General features: G+C 42.8%; 1 protein-coding gene across 1 annotated transcript in view; it reads right to left on the bottom strand.

Annotated features, from left to right (window-relative positions):
• Positions 1–8,459, bottom strand: part of FUCA2 (fucosidase, alpha-L- 2, plasma) — a 14,841-nt gene extending 6,382 nt beyond the window's left edge. Inside the window, exons 1-4 of the mRNA XM_012655522.1 lie at positions 8,186–8,459; positions 4,203–4,390; positions 1,495–1,834; positions 1–192 (exon numbers count right to left, since the gene is read on the bottom strand). Coding sequence (XP_012510976.1) covers positions 1–192; positions 1,495–1,834; positions 4,203–4,390; positions 8,186–8,391 — 926 coding nt within the window. The 5' untranslated portion in view covers positions 8,392–8,459. The remainder of the gene's footprint in view (positions 193–1,494; positions 1,835–4,202; positions 4,391–8,185) is intronic.
• Between the last annotated feature and the right edge of the window lie 13,445 nt (positions 8,460–21,904).

Raw genomic sequence — 21,904 nt, 5'->3', positions numbered from 1 at the left:
GTAAGATAGTCACCAATTCCAGCATCTCTCCTATATCCCCAGGAAAACTTGTCTATTGTCATGCAGTTTTCCCATTTATGTGGCAAAAGATGTCCTGGGTTATAACGATCCGTGCAGGTATAGTAGCCACCATGCTTACAGATGCTACCAGCTCCCCAGCGGTCATTGGTGACTACTGTGTCCCGAACTGGGCTGAAATGAAAAGGATAATTTTTAAGCAAAAAGTATCTTTTTTTTTTTTTACATGAAAGGAAATAAATGTCACTGAAAAGAGGTCTAACTGAAATACACTCCTGAAAAAGGACCATGGCATAATACAGTGGAAAGCCCATCATGCTAAAGACAAATAGACCAGGGTTGATTGGAGTCCTGGCTCTGTGACTTTCCAGCTCCCAGACCTACCGCAAGCCACCTAACTCCTCTATAATAAACTTCCTCATCTATTATTAGACCAAAAATAATTTATGTAAAACTCTTAGCCCAGTGCCCAGCACATATAGCACTTATAACAGTATTATACTATTATTTGAAGCCCCCCAATATTGTGAATGGTAGCCACAACTGAAGTTATACTCAAGACATTTTTCTCTCCAATGATTGAATAATCTCATACATATATTCTAGCTTTGTTTTTCTCTTACGATTGTGCCTATTGACATTATGTGAACAATATCCCCACAACAAAACTTATCACAGGTGGTACAGTTAGAGAGGACTGCACTCCACTGAGAAGGGACAAGTTTGAGTCACAAATGGAGGTGGATGGTTCCTAGTCTTTTCCCTTGGGAGAAGTACCTGGAGACACTGCTATTTTAAGTCTCAAGAGTTCTCCAGAGTATTGGTATTTGTGCCCTTTGTGGGCTCAGGAAGTACAAATAGAAGAATGCCTGCCTTCATAGCACAATACCAGGTGCTTTCTAGTACAAAGGCAAATTTGTTCCATATAGTTTAGGCCTAATGGAGGAGTTCCGTGAGAACTCACTGTCATAACAGGGTGCCTTGAACATGCTAGGAAAGAGCAGGAAGGAGTGAGAATACTGCTGATGAAGGAAAAGAGGAGACAGATAAGGGCAGCAAAGATTACCAAAAGATAAGAAACAATGAGGGGACAAAAAGAAGCAATTGGGGGATTGAAAAAGTACATAATCAGAAATAATGATGAATAAACAGAGTTATTCCAAAATAGGGGCCAAAAAAGCAAGAGTAGGAGATAAAAAGGGGGACCCCAAAATTAATACCTTCAAAGTTCTTGACGCTGTGATTTTTCACTCTGATTTCAAAATCAGACTGAGTTGTATTTTACTCCTGATTTGTTTACTCTGATTATTTTGTGTAAAGATTGAGCTATCTAATAAGCAGCATTTACAATGATCTCCTCCCCCTTAGGCCACCAGTAAGCGTAAAAGGAAATATTTCAAGCAGCAAGGAAAGTACGATGTTATAAATACCTTAGGAACATTTAACATAACTGCAGCAACGCAACGGCACACACACCTGTCATTGTACAGCCAGGCTAAGAAGCCCGTGCTGTTCCAGTAGTGATCCGGCGCCCCTCCGTCACCATCCGACCACAGGACCTCGGGCCGATACTTGTTCACTAACTCATAGAGCTCAGGCAACATCTTAGAAACTGGAAATTGTCGCTTATGGAATGAACTGGATTGATCCTCAAGGAAGAGTGGATGAAACCATTCAAAAAGGGAATAGTACAGTCCAAAACGCAGGTCAGTTCTGTTCCTGATGGCTACCTCAAGTTCCTTGACAATGTCCCTCTTCGGCCCCTCATCTACTGCATTCCAGTTCCATGAATACTCTGAACCCCACAAGGTAAAGCCTGCAAAATTATAGTAAAAACCCTTGTAAGCACATCAATTTTATTTTAGTAAATTTCCACTCATACAAATGCCAAAACAAATCAGATAATACATAGGATATATAAATAACTGCTTCTAAAAACACCTGATTTATGGCAATCTTTTTCATAGTATATATTCTTTTATATGAGAAATGAATGAGAATTTAAACAAAATGGGGCTGAGGTTTTTAAAAGCAACTTTCAGGGTATGCCAAAAGGTCTATACGGTCTGATCTAGCTCCAGTACTTTCTCTCTTAGACTTTAAGGTTCTCGAGGGCTAGCATCACGTCTGTGGTACCTGCTGCTGTATCCCCAGCCAACTGCTAGCAGAGGGTGCACCACAAAATAAACAATGAACAATATCAGATTATAGCTAAGATGGTAACCTTTTCCACATCTACCATGCTAAACAATGACTACTACTATTTATAATGAAGATCCTGAGATGCACTCCTGCTAGATTCTTATTTGTCTTCTAAACCAAAGACTGGAGTCTATTGCCTAGTTTTAAGATTGTTTATTGAATTATAGTGTGACTCTTAGAACACTGGTGATTCATGTATAGTAAATCTCCTTTAACCTGATTATTCATTTAAAGACACTACTTCCCAGTAAATAGTTCTGTACTTTAAAATATGCTAACCATGTGTAATCTCATCCTACTGTAAAGCCATAAGCTTACATGTTCCTCCTTAATAAAATTACCCCAAAGTGAATAATCTACCAACTAAATGGGTAAGAAAAATAATGTACACCATTACAGAAACACTTTGAAATAATTCATTTTTAACAGGAATTTGCAGTTATATTGCTGGTTGTTCTATATAAAAATGTTACAAGAGATATATAATCTTAAATACTTAAGAAATAATATAAAAGCCTCAAAATTTTCAGTTAGTGCCTAGAGACATAAGGACATTGTTACTGTTCCACTAACATCTAAAAGAATCTTTGAGAATAGACATTCATAAGACACTTTTGCTGAAACACTTTACTCTTGTAAATGAAGACAAGTCTAAGATTGATTTTAAGAAGCTTTTAAAACAGCTCACTCTTGTGTTCCAAAGACATTTGTGGTAAGCTTCAAAGCAGTGTCAATATTTAAAGTCATACTCAAAATTTTTCAACTTGACAGGCCCTAATGTCAGTCAGTGCTAAAACCACATGGGCCTTCAGTTTAATATCACCACCATAAATAAGCTCACACAGTGATCTTCCTCCCTGCGTTTAGCAGTACATTTTCCATAAGTAATGAAAACATCTGATAGCATGAGTCCTAGAAAATGTATAAACATGTATCTCATCTGTCCTCACAGATTAAGAGTTTCTTAGTTATTTTTTAATTAAAAAAATGAGTTTTTTAATTTTTTTTAATAATACTTTGTGCCATACAACTTGGGGAAGTTCCTAGAATCAGGAAATCAACATGTTCTCAAGCAAATACACTTTATAAATATCTATCTCAGCAGGAGAAACAGTTATAGGAGACAATCATGAAGCTACCAGAATGTGGCCAAAGGGAAAAGTATTCTAAGATAATTTTAGATTTTTGGTTTTGGTTCTCCCCTCCTACCCCCCTCCCATCCCTGGAGAAAACAATGAGGCAAAATTTCTTATACCAAGGCAAAGATAGCCATGCAAAGAAAACTATCTAATGAATTAACATGTGGTTGAGACAATAACAATTTGTTAATGCTTCCTTGGTCTTATAGATACTGGAATGGTAATGGGTGGAATCTGTCCTATTAATGAAAGACCACTGTGATTCCTTTTAGATATTATTCCACCACCTCTGATATTTCTGGGCACCATTGCAGTTCCATAATCCTTTTTCCTCCAGGTGATCTGTATCACTTCCATCATTAGCAATTCATCCACCATTTACATCACTTGGCCACCCAAGAGTTGGCCAAAAGTGCAGTTAGGTGTGTTGATAATGATGCAAGACTACAACATCATAATCCCCAAGGTACTTTCACAGAATGCATTACAGAGAAAAGAAACAAGAGTGCAATTCCAATTATAAACTTTGACTTGCAACCCACATCTCCCTTCAAATATCTTTAATTAAATCTTGGAACTATTATTAAATATGCATATAACAAAATGTGACCATCTTTCCTCTGTTATGTGGAGGCTATGATTTTTCTGTACCCCTAATACCTCTCAATGTGGGTAGAACATGTGGTCCTTAAATTATAAGCAAATACCAGTCACCACTTATGGTTGCTCCTAAGAGAAAACTGTGATTTCATATGAACATCCTTGCATTAGTTTCTTCTTCCAAAAAAACAACTTTGCATTTCCTAACCATTATCAGAATTTTCATACGCTGTACTTACTTACCTTCATGATGTTTGGAAGTTAAGACGATGTATTTGGCACCAGAGGCCTGAAAAATATCTGCCCACTGATTGGCATTAAAAAATTTTGCTGTAAATAGCGGTCCAAAATCTTGATATTTGAAACCAGAAGGGTAATTATCTTTCATAAACTTCACATACTTCTGCATCTTTTGCTTTTGCCAATACCACCTAAGGGGAGGAAAGGAAATAGCACATGAACACCACATACATTAACATTTGAAATAATTGCCTAGGTCCCTTTACTGTATTCCCCTTATTCAAATACAGTATTACCCAGATCCTCTTTCTCGATTCCTCACTAGTTAGGCTTGGCTTTAAGAAAGCTTACGCAAACCAGAACTCCCCTCTCAATATCCGTCTATCTCCCTGTGGAAGCCACTCAGCTCATAAACTAGAGCATTCTAGGCAATGCAGCCACCCATTCTCTCTTAATGCTTCATGTTTAAGTCACAATATGTAGTTTGTGTCTTTACACATTGTCCTTTGTGACATAAGTGACCAGGTCTTCAAAAGGTAAGACTATTTGCCTTAAAAATAGCATGCATCTGTGATAGTCACTAGCAGAGAACACGTTTTGGGGCAGGGCACAGAAAGGGAGGCAGTAATAAAATTATGAAGATGCTGTCATTTTAATAAATTAACTCAGCCTTCAAGGATTACTTGTTATACGTGTTCATTCTAAACAATGGTATATTGAACCTGAACTACTTAAGCAAGGCTTTGTAAGGAAAACTACACCTAAAACATTTTAGATAAACACAGCAGTAAATATCCTCATGAACATGCAAACCCCATGTCCAACCCATCTCCTGTTTTTTCTATCACCATTCCTTCACAGGAGTATTTCTACAGGATAAACAAATCCATAATCAGCACTATATCCCCAACAATGATCAGGAGGCTCTTCTGACTGAGATCACTAAGGACATAATATGTGGCAGGCAATGTTGTTTGCTGGCCCAAAAGTCGCATGCATACTTCCCCAGCTTCCACTGCAGCCATGACATGGATGCAAGACCCATGTTGGCCAACAGAACTTGAAGGGAAGCTGGCTTGGAGGATTCTGGAAAGGGCTCCTTTCCTAATGAAAGAAGAACTGGCCTTCCTGCCTTTGGGCAAGGTCATGTGCAATTATGATGCCTGGCTGCCATCATGTGACCATGAAGGGACAAGTCCACAGGCTGAAGATAACAGAAAAGGCCTGGGTCTTTGATTTCATCAATGAGACAACTATTTTGTTATGTGAGATAATAAACCCCTATTATTATACCTTTTATTTGGGTTTTTGATACCTTAAAGTGAAACTATCCTAACTGATCCATGACGCATGCATTTCACAGCTGAACTTTGAAGTGTTACCTCAGTTCTTGGGCTCTGGGCTTGGAAGAATCACAAGCCTTGGCCCTGTGCTGATGGGAATAAGACCACCTGGGCTTAGGGACCCCATTTCTGAGGCCATGGGAGGAGAGGAGGTGAAGGAATGCTGGCTGAGCAAGAGCTGGAGATAAGTGCAGAAGTTAACTGCCTAGTTGGGGGACATTCCAGCCATCTGGGAGTATAGCAAAGTAGACTCCTGCTTTAAAGCCTGAGGGGCCTCATGCCTAAAAAGCCACGGAACAGCTTGACATGAAAGCCACCCACGACTATAAAGGAAGATTGTAAAATGTCAGCCCAGGAGAAGGGACCCAGGCTCCAATTCTTAAAAACACCAGTTTGAGCTCCTTCCCTTCCCTTTCTCAATAGAACACCTCAGTTAATGGGGAGCTAACCTCCCAATAAGAAGTTCTAATCTCTTTGTTCCTCCATCGAATGGGCCACAGCTGCCGAGTTCAGAGATACTATCTGTACATACCTTAAGGCGTAGTTGTGCTTAGTAGCAAGCTATGTGTTCCTGCTTCCACAGATAAAAGAGTAATTAGCTAAGACATCTTGTCACAATTAGGGGGGACTTGAAACTTCTATACATTGTAACCCACAAGCTTTTCACGTGAAATCATTGTAATCTATAGCATGAAAAAGAGAATAAAAACTGGTGCTAATTTTCAGTCAGTACTACCTGGCTCACAGGAATTCTGGTGGTCCCCTGATCTTCCCCACACCCTTTCACCTTACTTTTTGTGTCTGTGTCTTTGTCTCTCCCATCTCTTGCAGCTCACACTGCCTGGGGACCTGGTTATATCAGGGGCATCATGAACCCCTGGTACTGCGCAATGAAGAGAGATGACAGACACTCAGCAAGAGTGTGAAGAATTTATTGTAAAGAAAGTTTAAAGGTGCAAAGCAAAAGACGTTTCCTAAGGGGAAACAGGTCTGTCTCCATGAGTAGAGAAGACACCGTCTACTTCTGTTTTTCCTTTTATATGTTAGCAAGTTAGGTAAAGGTTATAATTATTCGTAACTCTACATCACTGTTTTGGGGACTGAATTCTTTCCAGTTATGGACATAACTTAAAGGTTATGTTCCATTCATTTCTTTCTCCTATATGTGTGATGGGGAAAGTTACCGTTTATGGTGTTTTTCTATTTTCTGATTGGTGGTCACTGTTCCATGGTCTAATTACCCCATTCTTTAAGACTGAACTAACTGGTTCCCCTGGTTATTTTTCTGTAACTATTTTCTCCTTATTGTTTTCCCATAAATGTTTTCTCCTTTCTGTTTTTCTGATTTCCATTACCTCTCACTTGTTTTTCTGTCCCTAACAGTATCATCTAATTTGAACCTGCATTCTCTCCTACAGTCTAGACTCAAATTTCATATTAAAAGAGAAGAAAAGAGGCACGTACAGTAAAGAGTTCATTATTTATATTCAGTATTTCATTTCCATTAATAACAGTCAGATACACTCATCTCTACTGTTGACTGCCCAAAAGTCAAATTGGGAGCGGGGAGCAGAGGTTTAGAAAGGATACAAAGGGAAACAATAAATAATTAAAGAGTCTTTCACAGGGTTAATGCACTTCCAGACCACCAGGAATATGTATTCTATATTGTTCAGTATAAGAAGTTATCTTTATTGTTCTATGTCAAAATAAACAACCATGTGTTCATTGGTAGAAAATTAACCATAGCAAAGAACAAAATGACTCAAAACTAGCTGGTTTATTTTGGCAGAGCATTAGTCTCAATTAATCAGTGTCAAATCCACCAATGTATATTTAGCTAATCTTCATGGTTGAACAAAATGATCATATAAAATAAGATACAATTTAGAAAGTAGAAAATCTGTTAATTATGCACCTCACTAATCTGAAACATTTCAAAAATAAACTCAAAATGCCTTACGGCCCAAAACATACAAATAAAGAGTTATAACATCTTTCTGAAGTAGAAATGCTTGCTAATACATGGTATAGGAAGAAAGTTCCTTGTTTTACAAGCTGATTTTTTTTAATTATATGAATAATTCTCCATAGCTTATACTGTTCTTTTACATCAACTGGCCTAACATAACAAGAAAGGTTACTGGTTGCAGGAAGTCAATCTCTTTGCAGTGAAGGGGTTAAAATGTGCTACTCTGGCCTGTTAAAATAAGAGTTAAAGGTCTTGAAAAACAGCAGGTGCAAAAAGAGCACTTTGACTTTTGTGCTGTTTTTTAAGAGCAGAAGATGAAATTCCAGTGTGAAAGAGACTCTATACCAGAAGGAAAGGCAACATCCTTACCTTCAAGAAAGAAAAGTGGAGACCAAAAGAATACTGTACGGGCCTTGTTAGAATAACTCTTATCTTGTAAGCCTCCCCACACCATTTAACTCTTGCAGTCACAGGGCAGAAAAATTCAGTGTTCACTCAGTACCGAAGTACTTAGACAAGAAACCATGCATTCAACACCCGGAAATGCAAAACTCGATTTAAACAGTTGGGGGCGCGGGGAAAGGGTGGGGAGAAGGGATGAAACTGACAAGGGGGCAGCTCGGGGAGGCCACCGGTCTGTGGTCCGGGGAGACGGAGGGACGCGCACTCACCAGAACCACTCGCTACCGAAGCTGGGCACCGAAAACACGCCCCAGTGGATGAAGATGCCGAACTTGGCCCGGTCGAACCACGCGGGCAGCCGGCGGGCGTCCAGGGACGCCCAGGTGGGGTCGAAGCGCGCGGCGCAGCGGGCGGGGCTCGGCGGCAGCAGCACCAGCAGCGCGAGCGCCAGCCCGGGGAGCTCCGGGATCCGCATGTCCCCGCGCGGCCGGCGGCCCTGTGCACGCTGGCGCGGCCGCCTTCCGCGTCGCCTGCGAAGTATGCTCCGCCGCCGTCACCTGACCCAGCCGTCCTTGCTAAAGAGCCAGCTCCCGCGCTGGGGCGGGAGTGGCCTCTGTCGGAATGACCCCAGGCCGTCCGCCCCGCTCGCCTGCATAGCTAAAGAGGCCAGTGTTACCCCCAAGCCAGCCGTGCGACTGCTTAACGAAGACCGCCAGTCTATCCGCTTTGAGGGGAAAAAGTGAGTCTGGGCCACAGCCCTGTGACATGAACTTTACAGAAACCGCCCGAGAGGACGTCGCTAACGCCCCGCCCTGGTGGCTGCAGGACTTGTCTGAACCGCTGACACAGGCCGAGGCAGGAACCTCCGGCGAGTCCCAGACTGAGCAACCTAGATTATTCTCAGGCTCTGCATTAGCCCCCGAAGCTCCGGGTATGTTAGAACTGTGGCTGTCAACTTGAATTTGTATCACGTGAGAGTCCAAGCGTTTCCGATTCAGTAAAGCTGGATTGGGGCCCAAGAATTTACGTTTCTACCCAGGGCCCAGGTGATTCTGATGTTGCTGGTCAGTGGACCAGACTTTCCTGAGAGTCACTGCATTAGAAAGCAAGATGATCTGAGATACGTGAAACCAGTGGAATGAATGTTTAAGAAATCTGCAAGCTTGGGAAGAAACCAGAAACTTGGAATGATTAATCAAAGGACATTTCAGAAGCTCATCTCTTCCACCTCTTAAGTGCTTTCGGAGGAAGCACTTCTACCCCTGCAAAATCATTACCCTTCTATGGGCCTGTTCAAATGCAGCCTCCTCTGTGAAGCTTTCTTCCCCCACCCTCCCCTTCCAGAACGTTCTACTTCCTCCTGCCTGCTGCCATAACATCTCTTTCCAACCAGTAAGACAGGATGCCACTCATTGTCTTGTAGCTAGGTGGATACAGGTCTGATTTCCCAAAGTGAACTTCCCTTCTGTAGTCCCTGCATTTACAGCAGAGCCTGGCAGGCAGCAGCCCTCCAAACGTGTTTGTCAAAGCTCTCCATTGAACTGGGGTTCTAATTATTTAGTGAATGACATGATACTATGTAGCTGTTGCCTGCATCCTCCCATCTCTGCAGAGAAATGGGACATGGTGGTGGAGACGATGTAGCGCTGAGGTGCTGTCTTCTCCTCAGCAACCTTTCCCCATGTGCACCCCACTAGCAAAAAGTTTCCATCTTCCAATGTTGCTGTGTAGTAAATTATTTACATTTCCATGTATTTCAGTTAAAGAGTGCTAATCAAATCTTCCACTCCGCATAATGCCACTTGGGTCATTTGTCATTTCACTTGAAGGCAAAGAAATTTTTTTGTTAGTAAGTACAACCTTATCATAAAAGTATAGTTTTTGTTGAAAATACGGAAGATAGTAAGAATCCTAGAATACCAAGTTAGGCATTGATGTAGGATTTGGAAGGAATAGCAAATGGTATTATCTGGAAATGAAGAGGAAGAAGAGATTGTCCTGAAAAAATATTTGTTACATGACTCAAAGAATGAAATCTATGAAATATTTTATAACATGGTCACTTATGGAGAGACCTGCCGATTGTAGATTTCACTTCATGTTTTATAAGGTAATGCTTTTTACAGAGCTGGGCTTTGCACTTAAAGCTACTGCTAATTGAGCAATGGAACTGCACCACACCAAGGTTTAAACTGTGTATTTAAAGGTTTTGACAGAGGATTCCGAAATCTGAGAGAAACACCAGGTTCTCCAGGTGAATATGGCTCATTTATAAGGCACCGGGGGCTTTGGGCCTCAGTGGGGACCACTGTCGAGGAGACCTGATCTGATCCTATTTGTCTGAGGTCACTTTGAGGTATGAGTTGGAGAAAATAGAAGGACAAGTTTTGTCCCTGTAGCAACAGGCATGCCTCACTGTGGAGCCACCACAGCCAGCAGCCTCGCGTTGGACAGCTGCTGGTGCACAGGGCCCGGCGGGAGAGGGTGGGAGGCCAGCCCTGGCCAAATTCTTTGTCACTGCCAGAGGAAGCAGTCCTGCTGTGCATGTCCTCAGGGATATCATTAGCTGCCGAGGGTGGAGCTGATATCTGAGCCAGGCTCTCGAGGACACATTCTGGATCTCCATATGGGAGCTGGATGGCTGCCACTGACCAGTCTGGGCAGTTCTCAGAGTCCCTCTGAAGTGGACAGTGGAGGAAGTGAAACACTGGCCTCGCAGCCGGCTTCAACTCACAGTCTCCCTCTGGAAACACAGAAGAAAAGGTTCAAAACGAACTGAACCCCTGCTAGTCTTTATGTGACAACTAACCCAGCTTCACAGCAGCAAGAGCAGGTGGCATGGAGGAAATAAAAATAAACCGGCCTCTTTTTGGCCTGGGGACAGGGAGTAGAAGCAGAAGGAGGAATAAAGAGGGGATTCCCAGGGGTTCAGCAGAGCGGGGAGCAGCCAAGCCCCCACAGTTCCCATCCCCGCTCCACTCTCTGCCGCAGGGCTGTATAATCCTGGGTAAGGCACTCAACCTCTCTGTGCCTCAGTTTCCTCACCTATTGTGAATAGTAGTACCCCTTCCTCCCAGGGTCGTTGTGAGAATTAAATGATGCAAAGGACATATGAAGGCTCATGTACGTGTGGACTAGTATCACCATGTGTGTTGGGCAAATACGGGGGAGCCCAAAGGAAAGGGTATTCTGTCCTGATTCCCATTTAGAACTCCAGAGGAAACCTCTTAGGCTCATGGGCAAGTTTAAGTAGGTGCAGCGTTAGATGGAGGGAGAGCTGCTTTCTTGCTTTCCTGCTTTCCTGGGGTGACCTTGATATTCAAGTGTCACAAACAAGACCCAGAAGTAGCTGAGAACTTCCAAGGAAATCTGCCTGAGTGGCTCTCTGGGGCAGCCCCTGTGCCAAGGATGTGGGGGTCACAGCCATGCCTCAGGGGACCTCAGCAAACCTGTGGGAGCTGAAACAGGCCCGATACAGACCAGGTCATGAATTAGAGCAGCCTCAGGCTTCACCTGGGAATGACGACAGGACAAGTGTCAGCAACCCAGGACCAGAGGAGGCTGGAGCTTCATGCTCCTTCCTAGCACCTGGGGGACATCTCAGGCTCCCTGTCCCCTACTCTCATGCCACCTGGGAGAAGCAGGGGATGGGAGGACATATGCGATACTGAGCATTGTTACCCAGAAGACAGCCTAAATGGTTGCTAAAGAGGCTGCTCAATTGACAGGATTTGTCTACATTTAATCCAGATCGAATAACCGAAGTGTGCATGGGGGGGAAGGGGTCTACTGGCCTGCAAGGGCAGGCAGGTTGACTACATACAAAACCAAAGAGCCCTGTCTTCCCTGCACCAGGGTGGGCACCAGCAAGTAATTTAATGACCCTGACAAGCAGCTAAGCATCAGAATGTGCAACATATTTGCCTTCTCTTTCCAGTGTTTCCACTGAAAAATGAATGACCCAGTAGTACCTGTACATGAAGGCCCAATGCAGGGGGCAAAGTCTTGGTCACATATCAAGACAACTCTCCTTTCCAGTGGGCCTTGTGGCTGAGGGACACAGTGTCCTCTGGGCTGCATAAGTCAGAGGGGAAGGCTGAGTTTCCACAGCTCTGGTTAGGAGTGGGAGGGGAGATGTCAGGTCCTCCAGAGGAAGCGGAAGCAAAAAACGAATTAGCAGAGGACTGAGAAAGGGCTGGGCAAGGAGAAAGGAGATATTTTAAAAAGAAAAAAAGAAAGAACACAAAAGAATGGAGCCAGTAAAAAAAATAAAAAGGTAGCAGGGGAAATAAACTGTGTCCCGAAGCTGGAATCAAAAAGAAATTAAAACACAAAGAAAACAATAATGAATAAAGACAAGAAAGAGAAGAAGGGAGAAGTGGAGGTATCAAAAGGAGATGCTAAAACAACAAAGCAAAATAAAATGCCAAGCACTATGAGAAGCTCAAAGCGGGATGGGTGAAGAAGGCTGAAGCCTAGACCAGGCGAAGAGCTCGTGGTAGCAAGTGCGTGAGCCCGGACGGAGGAGGGGACACTGGCAAAGGTGAGCAGGGACAGGGGACCCGAGGGGAGGCGATGGGGGAGGGCTGAGGTACACATGGGAGAGAGGAGGAGGAAGAGGAAGAGGAGGAGGAGAAAGAGAGGCAGGAAGAGGAATCCTCCCAATAGCCCAGTTATAAAATGTTATAAAACATTTTCTTTGATCTATAAGTTCTCTTTTCCACTTCAGATCTTAGAAGAAATTAAAACATTTCTGTGGGTCCCTACAAGCACTGCAGGCACTGCACCTGCTGCTCCTGATAGATAAGTCAGCCCTGGAAAACTCAGAGACACAGAATAATAAGCACTAAAAATATACAAAGAGATTAAATATTTATATTAATGTGAGCCAAGGTAAGTGCACTAGGATTAGAATAGCAATGATTGGATGCAGTGATCATGGGGATTTCATGATTCCAGAGAGAGGCAGTTTTTAAAGGCGCTGGCATATTGAGTGTCTGCATATGCTAGGCACTGTTCCAAGTGTTTTTTTTTTTATTAAATCCTGATAAGGTACTGTCATGTATATAAAGTACCTCTGAAGGTTCTTTTATTATCCTCATTCTAGAGGAGGACAAGAAGCACAAAGAGTTAAATAACTCTCCTAAATAGTCCAGGGCCCATGTTTTTAATCATCATACTAAGCTGAGGAAAGCTACCTGGACTCTGCTTACTATGTGAATGAAAACACTGGATTCATTCACTCATTCATGGGTCATTACTTCTTTATTTCTGCAGAGGCTGAAATTCATTCAGCCTCTACTCTGTGCCAGGCACTGAGCTGGGCTCAGCAGTTGCAATGGCAAGAAAACAGACCTGGCCCTGCCCCTTGCATGGCTTAGTCTCTCGTGGGGAAATATGTACATTAAACAAATGACCACCTAAATATAACATTGCAGATCAGATTGCATGCTATGAAGTACGGAATGTATAAATGCCTATGGTGCGGGATCCCAGTGGACATCAGAGAAGCCTTCTCTAAGGAATTAAAATTTAGGCTGAGGTCTCAAGGGGGAGTAAATTAATTAGGTAAACAGTGGGAGCAAGGGTGTTCCAGGCAGAGATCAACAGCATGGGTCAGGTACCCAGGATATAAAGCCAGCCCTCAAAATGCTTCCCATGTGAAGCGAGAAGAAACCCAAAGAGATAAGCCATGAGGAAGTATGGTGGCTGCGAAGACAGACATGGAACATCTGAATGGTGGAAGAGAAAGTGCTGAGGGGAGGAAGACTAGCTAAGCCTTCAGCAATTTTCCCAAGAGGCAGCCAGAGGATCTTATCCATTTTACAGCCCTGAGGGTGGTTTACTGAAGTAGCAGAAGACAGACAGCACTGTGAACAGAGTCTGAGAAGGAAGAAACTGTCATGATCTCCTAATTGTCATGTCTCCTCCTCCCATGGGAGGCTACCATAGGTGAGACCTACAGAGCTACTCAAGAATATATCCTTACACAGTGGTAAAGATAAAGAAGCTAGTGTGAGCAGTGGCGAGGCGATGGCTCATGTGAGGAGATGCCACACCCTACAGACTGGCACCAAGCTAGAGACCCCTTTCTCTAATTATCTGAAGAATCTCTTTGGCAGGATAAAGATAGCAGTGTGTGGAATACACATGACTACAGTCATCTGAAATTTCGAGGTGGAGGCCACATCCCATTGCCTTGACAGCACATTCTCTTCATCCATTGAATGTTGATACCGTGAGAACTTATCAGAAAGAACTTCATTCATTCTGTGAAGATCAGTAAAGCCCGTCTTATTGCCTGACTATAGAACCGCTCAAATGGTCATACCAAAGCATAAGACGCCTTTAAATATCTGTATAAGATTTATTCTCTATGGCAACATATGTAACCTAAACATCTGTACTCCCATAATATGCTGAAATAAAAAAAAAAAAGAAAAGAAAGAAAAAAAAAGATTTATTCTCTATATTTTTTTTCCTAATTTCCTTTGAAGAGTATATATTACTTTTAATAATAAAAAATAAGAAATTTAAGTCATGTAGGTTATTCATCAACATATGAAGTAAAACGGGATTATAACAATGAAACATTCATTACAATTTTTTGGAAACTACTAAGAAATTTTGCTTATTTTTATGAGGTTTTTTGGGAGTTTTGTTTTGTTTTGTCTTGTTTTGAGATGGCATCTCGCTATGTTGCCCAGGCCGAAGTGCAGTGGCTATTCACAGGTGCAATTATAGCACACCAAAGCCTCGAACTCCTGGGCTCAAGAGATCCTTCCACCTCAGCCTCCCTAGTAGCTGGGACTACAGGTGTGCTCCACTGCATCTGGTCTTGCTTATTTTTGAAGGCAAAATATATATTAGCTACTGAGCAACATAAGAAATGAGGAATTCCCTTCCCAATTTCTTTTTTTTTCACCGGAAATTGTTGAAAGTTGTTCTTGGTTTTGGGTTCCTTGGAAATTCTTAGATTTCTCTACTTGATTTATCTACTTTATAATAGCTTTTGACATGCTCAAAATAACATGATCCTTTCAATTTTTTCTTTTACTCTTTCAAAGTCATATTTTATTAAATTTATTCATTGAACAAATACATTTGGAACACCTACCATATGCTAACAAATGTGCCATGTCCAGATGATTCAAGGTTGTATCAAAGGACATCGTTGCCCTTGAAGAGCTGACAACCTAGAAGAGCCAACGGAATAAATAAATGCAATGAGGAGAAAAAACACAATTATAGAACTATATGCAGGGTGGTGAGGTGCTGAGCAGCAGGGAGGTACAGTGCAATCACTTATTAACTGCTTCTATATGCCAGGTATGTTCTAAGTGCTTTACTTACTATATTATCTCATTGCTACCATGCAATAGTTCCTATTCTCATGTTGTTACACCTGTTTCACAAATGAGGGACTGAGACACAGAGTGGTTGAGTAGCTTGCCCAAAGTCACCCAGCTGTACTGAATGGCAGAGCCAGGATTTAAATAAATGTAGGTTGCTGGACTTCAGAGCCCTGTGCTCTCAACCACGACACATTTGCTGCCTTGACTCGCCAGGGAGAAGTGCACAGCACTTCCAGCTGAGAGGGCAGTTGGACAAGGGCACTAGAGCAGGAAAGAGACAAGCAAGCTCAGGAGTCAGGCAGAGAGGGTACTGGAGGGATGAGGGCTGGGCCACATCATGGAGAGTCTTGATGGATTTCTTCCCGCAGTCGATGAGGAGCCATTGAAGGATTTTAGTCAGAGGAGTGACAGGGGCAGATTTGTTTCTTAAAAAGATTACTGTGGCTGTGGTAGGGAGGATGGGTTAGAGAAAGCCTGGCTGGAGGTAGGGAAACTCCATTAAGAGACCACTTCTTCCAGGCTATAGCAGCTGGAGAGGAAAGAATGGTCTGGGGCCATTTTGAAAAAGACTAGGCCAGTGTCTGTTTTGATTGGTGGATGCCAAGCTTAGTGGTTGTTAAATACTTTTACTGTTACACTTTAAACAGAATCAACAGTGAACTCCATGAGGGTAGAGCCCAGATCTGCTTTGCTCATTATTACCTGTCCAAGGCTTGGGAATGTGCTCAGGAAATGCTCTTTGATTGAACGAGTTAATGAATAAACGAATGAACCAATGAATAAGTTAATGAATGAATTAAAGGAATGCCTCAGTCATGGATTAGACCAAGCAGATAAGGAAGAAATCAATGGATTCTCAAGTTACTTGCCTAAACCACTAAGTCAACTTTTCTTTCCTTTATGCACCAGACTTAGTTTATAGGCTGCTCTTATGAGTGTTGTATATGCAACATAGAGCAACCAATGCAGCTCCACGATTTAGCTTTCGGGAGACCCATGAAAGAGCCTGCCTGGCCCTGCCTGCCTCTGCGGGCCTTGGTGGTGATATGTGACTACAGCATGTGGCTCTGCCTCGAGCTCCCCCATTCTTCTGGAGCCAAGACTTATTTTATTACTAACATAACTTCCACTACATCATCTGTCACTCTGACCCCTCACTCACATCTTTACCCTGATTTGGTTTTATCTTAGCACTTAATGTTTCCTGACATTATTTCATTCATTCATTCAATCATTCATTCACTTTTTTCAACATCTCTCTCTGTTCATTTCCTATTGCTGCCATAGCAAATCACCACAAATTTAGTAGCTAAAAACAACACAAATTTATTATCTTAGAGTGCTTGAGGTCAGAAGTCTGAAATGGGTCTCACCAGGATGAAATCACAGCATCAGCAGGGCTGCATTCTTTCTGGAGGCCCTAGGGGAGAACCTGTTTTCTTTTCTCTTCCAGCTTCTGGAGGCTGCCTGCCTGCATTTCTTATCTTGTGGACTCTTTTGATCTTCAAAGCCAGCAAAGGTGGCTTGAGTCTTTTTTGTGATGCCATCTCTCTGTTCTGACTCTTCATCTTCTTTTTCCATTTTTTTAGAGACAGGGTCTCACTGTGTTGCCCAGTCTGGTCTTGAACTCCAGGGCTCATGCCATCCTCCCATCTCAGCCTCCTGAGTAGCTGGGACTACAGTGGTTCTGGCTCTTCTACCTCCGTCTTCCCCATTCAAGGTCTCTTGGGATTACACTGGGCTCACCTAGATAAACCAGGATAATCTCCTTATTTTAAGGTCAGCTGATTAGCAACTTTAATTCTATCTGCAACTTTAATTTCCGCTTGCCATGTAACATAACATATTCACAGGTACCAGGGATTAGGACGTGAACACCTGGGAGGGGCCATTATCCTACCCAGCACAATCTCCCACTTCCAGAATTTGTTTCTTGAGAGTAAGACTTTGTCCACTTTGCTCACTACAATATACCCAGTGATTGGAAGCGGGTCAGTACATAGTAAGCACTCAGTAGTTATGTTTTGAATAAATGAACAAATCTCTTCTTTCTCTTTCACAATCTGCCCCACACCAAGGCAGAATACTTTTCCTTGATATCAGCTTCGATCTTAATACACTCTTGCTCAGAGGATGTGAATAGAGCACTTCCGGGTAACGGAGGCTTGATCCGATCCACCTTGTTCTTCCCTACCAAATTGCAGGGAAATAACGGCAGATCATGCAAATAGAGAAGTGTCTGCATCAGTTTGGAACCAGGCAAGTGACCATCCTCACGCCAAAAAATAGAAGAACTTATGCCGGATCCAGAACTGGAGCCCCTGGCTCTCATGAAGCCTTGAGGGTTGGGGTCCAGCCCTCAATGCTGAGGAAGAGAGAAGCCTGTCGAAGAGGCCGGGGAGGGGGCTGCTGAAGGGCCTCGGCGATGCCACTTGCTTGAGCTTCCTCTCATTTCTCTGAGCCAGGAGCTCTGGAATCCCAGAGCGAAAAAATGTGGTGTTTGTTCTGGTTGCAAATGTCCACATGCAGAGAACTAGGCAAGACAGAGGATTTTTCCCTGGGAGCCTTCCAAACCAGCAGCCACAAAGCTGCTAGTTGTGGTTGCCACTCCTGCCTGGCCTCGCTCTCTGCTGCCCTGGATCCCCAAGTGGGTAATGTACTGCATTTTGTTTATGTCATTCAGATTGTTAGTGTTGCTTGTCTTTACTTTTTAAAATATGAAGCTTTCATTGTATGAATGATTTTGGCAGAGACGCACATCAGACATTCAAATACTTCCTGTTTAATTAAGTGCCTCCCACTGTGCAATCTCTATGCTAGGCACTGCAGACGATACTTTAGTCCTTATAACACCCTTGCAAGTCGGAGAGCATTGTTCCCTTTCCAGAAATGAGGAACATGCACAAGGTCTGGGTCTTCTAAGTGGGAGAGTTTGGATCCGGCTCCCTCAGTGGTCCTTGCTGGCTCCACGACTGTCCACTGTCTCCCAGTGAGAACAAAGGCCACTGCTCTGAAGGCAGGAGGGCCAGGCTTGATCTGAAACCCATGGTCATTAGGGCCAGGCAAGGTGGCTCACACCTGTAATCCTAGCACTCTGGGAGGCCGAGGCGGTAGGATTGCTTGAGCTTAGGAGTTCAAGACCAGCCTGAACAAAAGTGAGCCCCATCTTTACTAAAGATAGAAAAATTAGCTGGGTGTGGTAATGTGTGCCTGTAGTCCCAGTTACTCGGGAAGCTGAGGCAGGAGGATTGCTTGAGCCCAGGAATCTGAGGTTGCTGTGATCTAGGCTGATGCCATGGCACTCTACTCAGGGCAACTGAGTGAGACTCTGTCTCAAAAAACTAAAATAAAATAAAACTGACCCATGGTCAGTAAAACAAGCCTGGCTTGTTCTACGCTCTGGGAACGCATATTCAATCCGGTCTCTCTTTTCTTTTTTCCAAATAATCACTCACATAAGGCAGGAGCTAGAGTCAGGTGAGTGAGACCCTCACCTCAGGAGCAAAATAGAAGGGGGCACAAAAAACTCAGTAATCAGGATAAATAATACTTTAATGCAATATTGTTAAAATTCAAGTCAGCAAACTACAGCCTCTGCCCAGCCACCCATTTTTTTTTTTTTTCTGAGACAGAGTCTCTCTGTGTTGCCTGGGCTAGAGTGCCATGGTGTCAGCCTAGCTCACAGCAACCTCAAAAGCGATCCTCCTGCCTCAGCCTCCCGAGTAGCTGGGACTACAGGCATGCGCCACCATGCCCGGCTAATTTTTTCTATATATTTTTAGTTGTCTGCTTAATTTCTTTCTATTTTTAGTAGAGACGGGGTCTCGCTCTTGCTCAGGCTGGTTTCAAACTCCTGAGCTCAAACAATCCGCCCGCCTCGGCCTCCCAGAGTGCTAGGATTACAGGCGTGAGCCACCGCGCCCGGCCCCAGCCACCCATTTTTGTAAATAAAGTTTTTCCAAGGTTGGGATGAGGTTGTAGCCAATGAGGCCAGTTGTATAAGTTCAAGGTCAGATCCTGTTTTTATTTAAAATGTTGACATTTTGTTCATTGAGTTTTATTTTGTTTGTTTGTTTTCATTGATTCTGCCTCAAGCACCCACTTACATTTTCAGCAGAAAGCCTGATCTCTCCCAGGGCTGCCCTTTCCATAGGAGTTGTTGTAGGGACCTCTAATGTACAAAAGGAAGTTACATAACTTCTCTTCATAATTTCTCCTTTTTGGGCACCCAATTCTATGGCTTTTGACAAATACAGTTGTATAATTGTCACCACAAGGAAAATTTAGAACAGTTCCATTATCCCCAAAATCATCCCTTCTCCCCAATCCCAACAACTGGCAACTACTGATCTCGTTTTCTGTCCCTACAGTTTTGCCTGTTCTGAAGTGTTATTTAAATGGAACAATGTAGTGTGAAGCCTTTGGAGTTTAGCTTCTTGTCCTTAGAGTAATGCATCTGAGATTCTTCCACGCTGTGTGTGCCAGTAGTTCCTTTGTACTGCAGAGTAGTATTCCATTGCATGATGGACTTATTTGGGTTGTTTACAGTTTGGGGAGATTATGAATAAAGCCACTATAAACACCTGCTTTCAGAGTTTTACATGAATATAAGTTTTCATTTCCTTTGGGTAAATACCTGTGAGTGGGGTTATTGGGTCACATGGTAAGTCTGCATTTCACTTGCTACGAAACCACCAGACTAGTTTCCAAAGTGGCAGCGCCATCTTGCATTGCCAACAGCAATTAATTTTAGTGTTTTGAGGGTTGAACTGAGGAGGACCCAATCCCCAGGTGTGTTGGACACCTCCAACCCCTTACTGTGATTGGGTTGAGACCTTTGACATCTTAGTGATGGGCACCTTAGAACCCCTTCTAATAGACGATCTCTGAGGAGTCAGGACACAGAAGGAATGGCTTCCAGGTTGTCTGGGTGTCCTGAGTACTATGTGCTGATGCCTTGGAAGTCTAGTCAAAGGACCCTGAGATATCCAACAACAGATGAATGGATTAAAAAAATACGGTATATATACTCAATGAAACACCACTCAACCGTAAAAAAGAATAAAAGCCTGTTGAGGCACATGGACGGGAGTGGGAGACATTATGTTAAGTGAAATAAGCCAGGAATGGAAAGTTAAACACCACATGTTCTCACTCAAATGTGGAAGTAAGAAAAGGTGATTTCATAGAAGTAAAAAATTAGAACAGAGGATACTACAAGCTGGGAAGGGGAAGGGAGGAATGGGGAGAGAGTTGTTAAAGGATACAAAATTACAGCTAGATAGGAGGAATAAGTTCTAGTGTTCCCTACCATTGTAGGATGACTACAGTTAACAGTAATACAGAGTTTCCAGTAGCTAGAAGGAGGATATTCATTGTGCCTAACACAAAGAAATAATAAATGTTTGAGATGATAGATATGCCAATTACCCTGATGTGATCACTACACATTATATGTATCGAAACATCACTATGTACCCCATGAATATGTACAATTGTTATGTGTCAATTAAAAAATAAAATTAAGAACCATTTTTAACAAAAGACCCTGTGGCTGAGCTTGGCAGGGATGGAAGAAACACCCAGGGAACCACCTGCCTTCAATGGGAGACCGGAGTAGCAGAAGCAGCTACCACTGAGTACTAAAAATCAGGATAGTCCCCTCTGTTTTCCTAGAGCCATGAACCCAAAAGTTCTTGTTTGATCCATGGAAAAGGTAAGAATGCTAGAAAACATCTTTTTGGGTAACCTTTGTAGGAAGAGCTGAGCTAGGTGTGATTTACAGAAATAAAGAAATATAATGCATATCCCAAATGTCTTAAAGCATTGCATTGAGCTCCCTCTATATGCCAGTCATTACACTTGGCACTTTATGTAGGTTATTTTCAATTCTTAAAACAAGCCCCCAAATTAAGCATGACTTATGTATCAAATTTAGGTATCAAAATTGCAGCAAAAGATAGTGATGTTGATCATGTTACTTCTCTGTTTACATCTTTTTACAGCCCTCTGTTTCATATTCTACCACTTCTCCACACTCCTCCAACACTCCAGCAATACTCACTCACCTCCCTTATCCTCTCTTGGGTTTCCTATTAATCCCTTGGGCCCTTGTGCATGGTATCTCCCCTGCCAGGCATGCCGCCTTCTTCCTCCTTTTTATTCATACTCACTTTTACGACCCACTTCTTGCGTCCTGTCCATGGAAGCTTTCCATGACACATCCCCAAAGGGCTCTGCACCGTAGCTTGTACACCCTGTCTCCCAGGCTGCTGGTCCCGGATTAGAGAGATGCCTATTCACCTCCATCTGCCCAGCACAGAGGCTGAGCATAGTAGGACATAGTAGCTGTTTTTGTTTGTTTAGTTATTCATAAGTCCTATTTTATTTGACAAATAATTATATATATTTATAGGTTATAATGTGATGCTTTGATACATGTATTCATTATGAAATGATCGAATCAAGCTAATTAGCATATCCAGCACCTCAAATATTGACCATTTCTTTGTGGTGAGAATATTTAAAATCCTCTCTTTTTCTTATTTTGAAATATACAACACATTATTATTAACTATAGTCACCCTATTGTGCAAAAGAACACCAGATCTTATTCCTCTGCCTAACTGAAAC

The sequence above is a fragment of the Propithecus coquereli genome, unplaced genomic scaffold, assembly GCF_000956105.1.
Source record: "Propithecus coquereli isolate 6110/MARCELLA unplaced genomic scaffold, Pcoq_1.0 Scaffold48, whole genome shotgun sequence".
In the NCBI taxonomy this organism is placed as follows: Eukaryota; Metazoa; Chordata; class Mammalia; order Primates; family Indriidae; genus Propithecus; species Propithecus coquereli.
The sequence above is the reverse complement of the archived record's forward strand: the minus strand, read 5'-3'. Positions and strand labels throughout refer to the sequence as shown.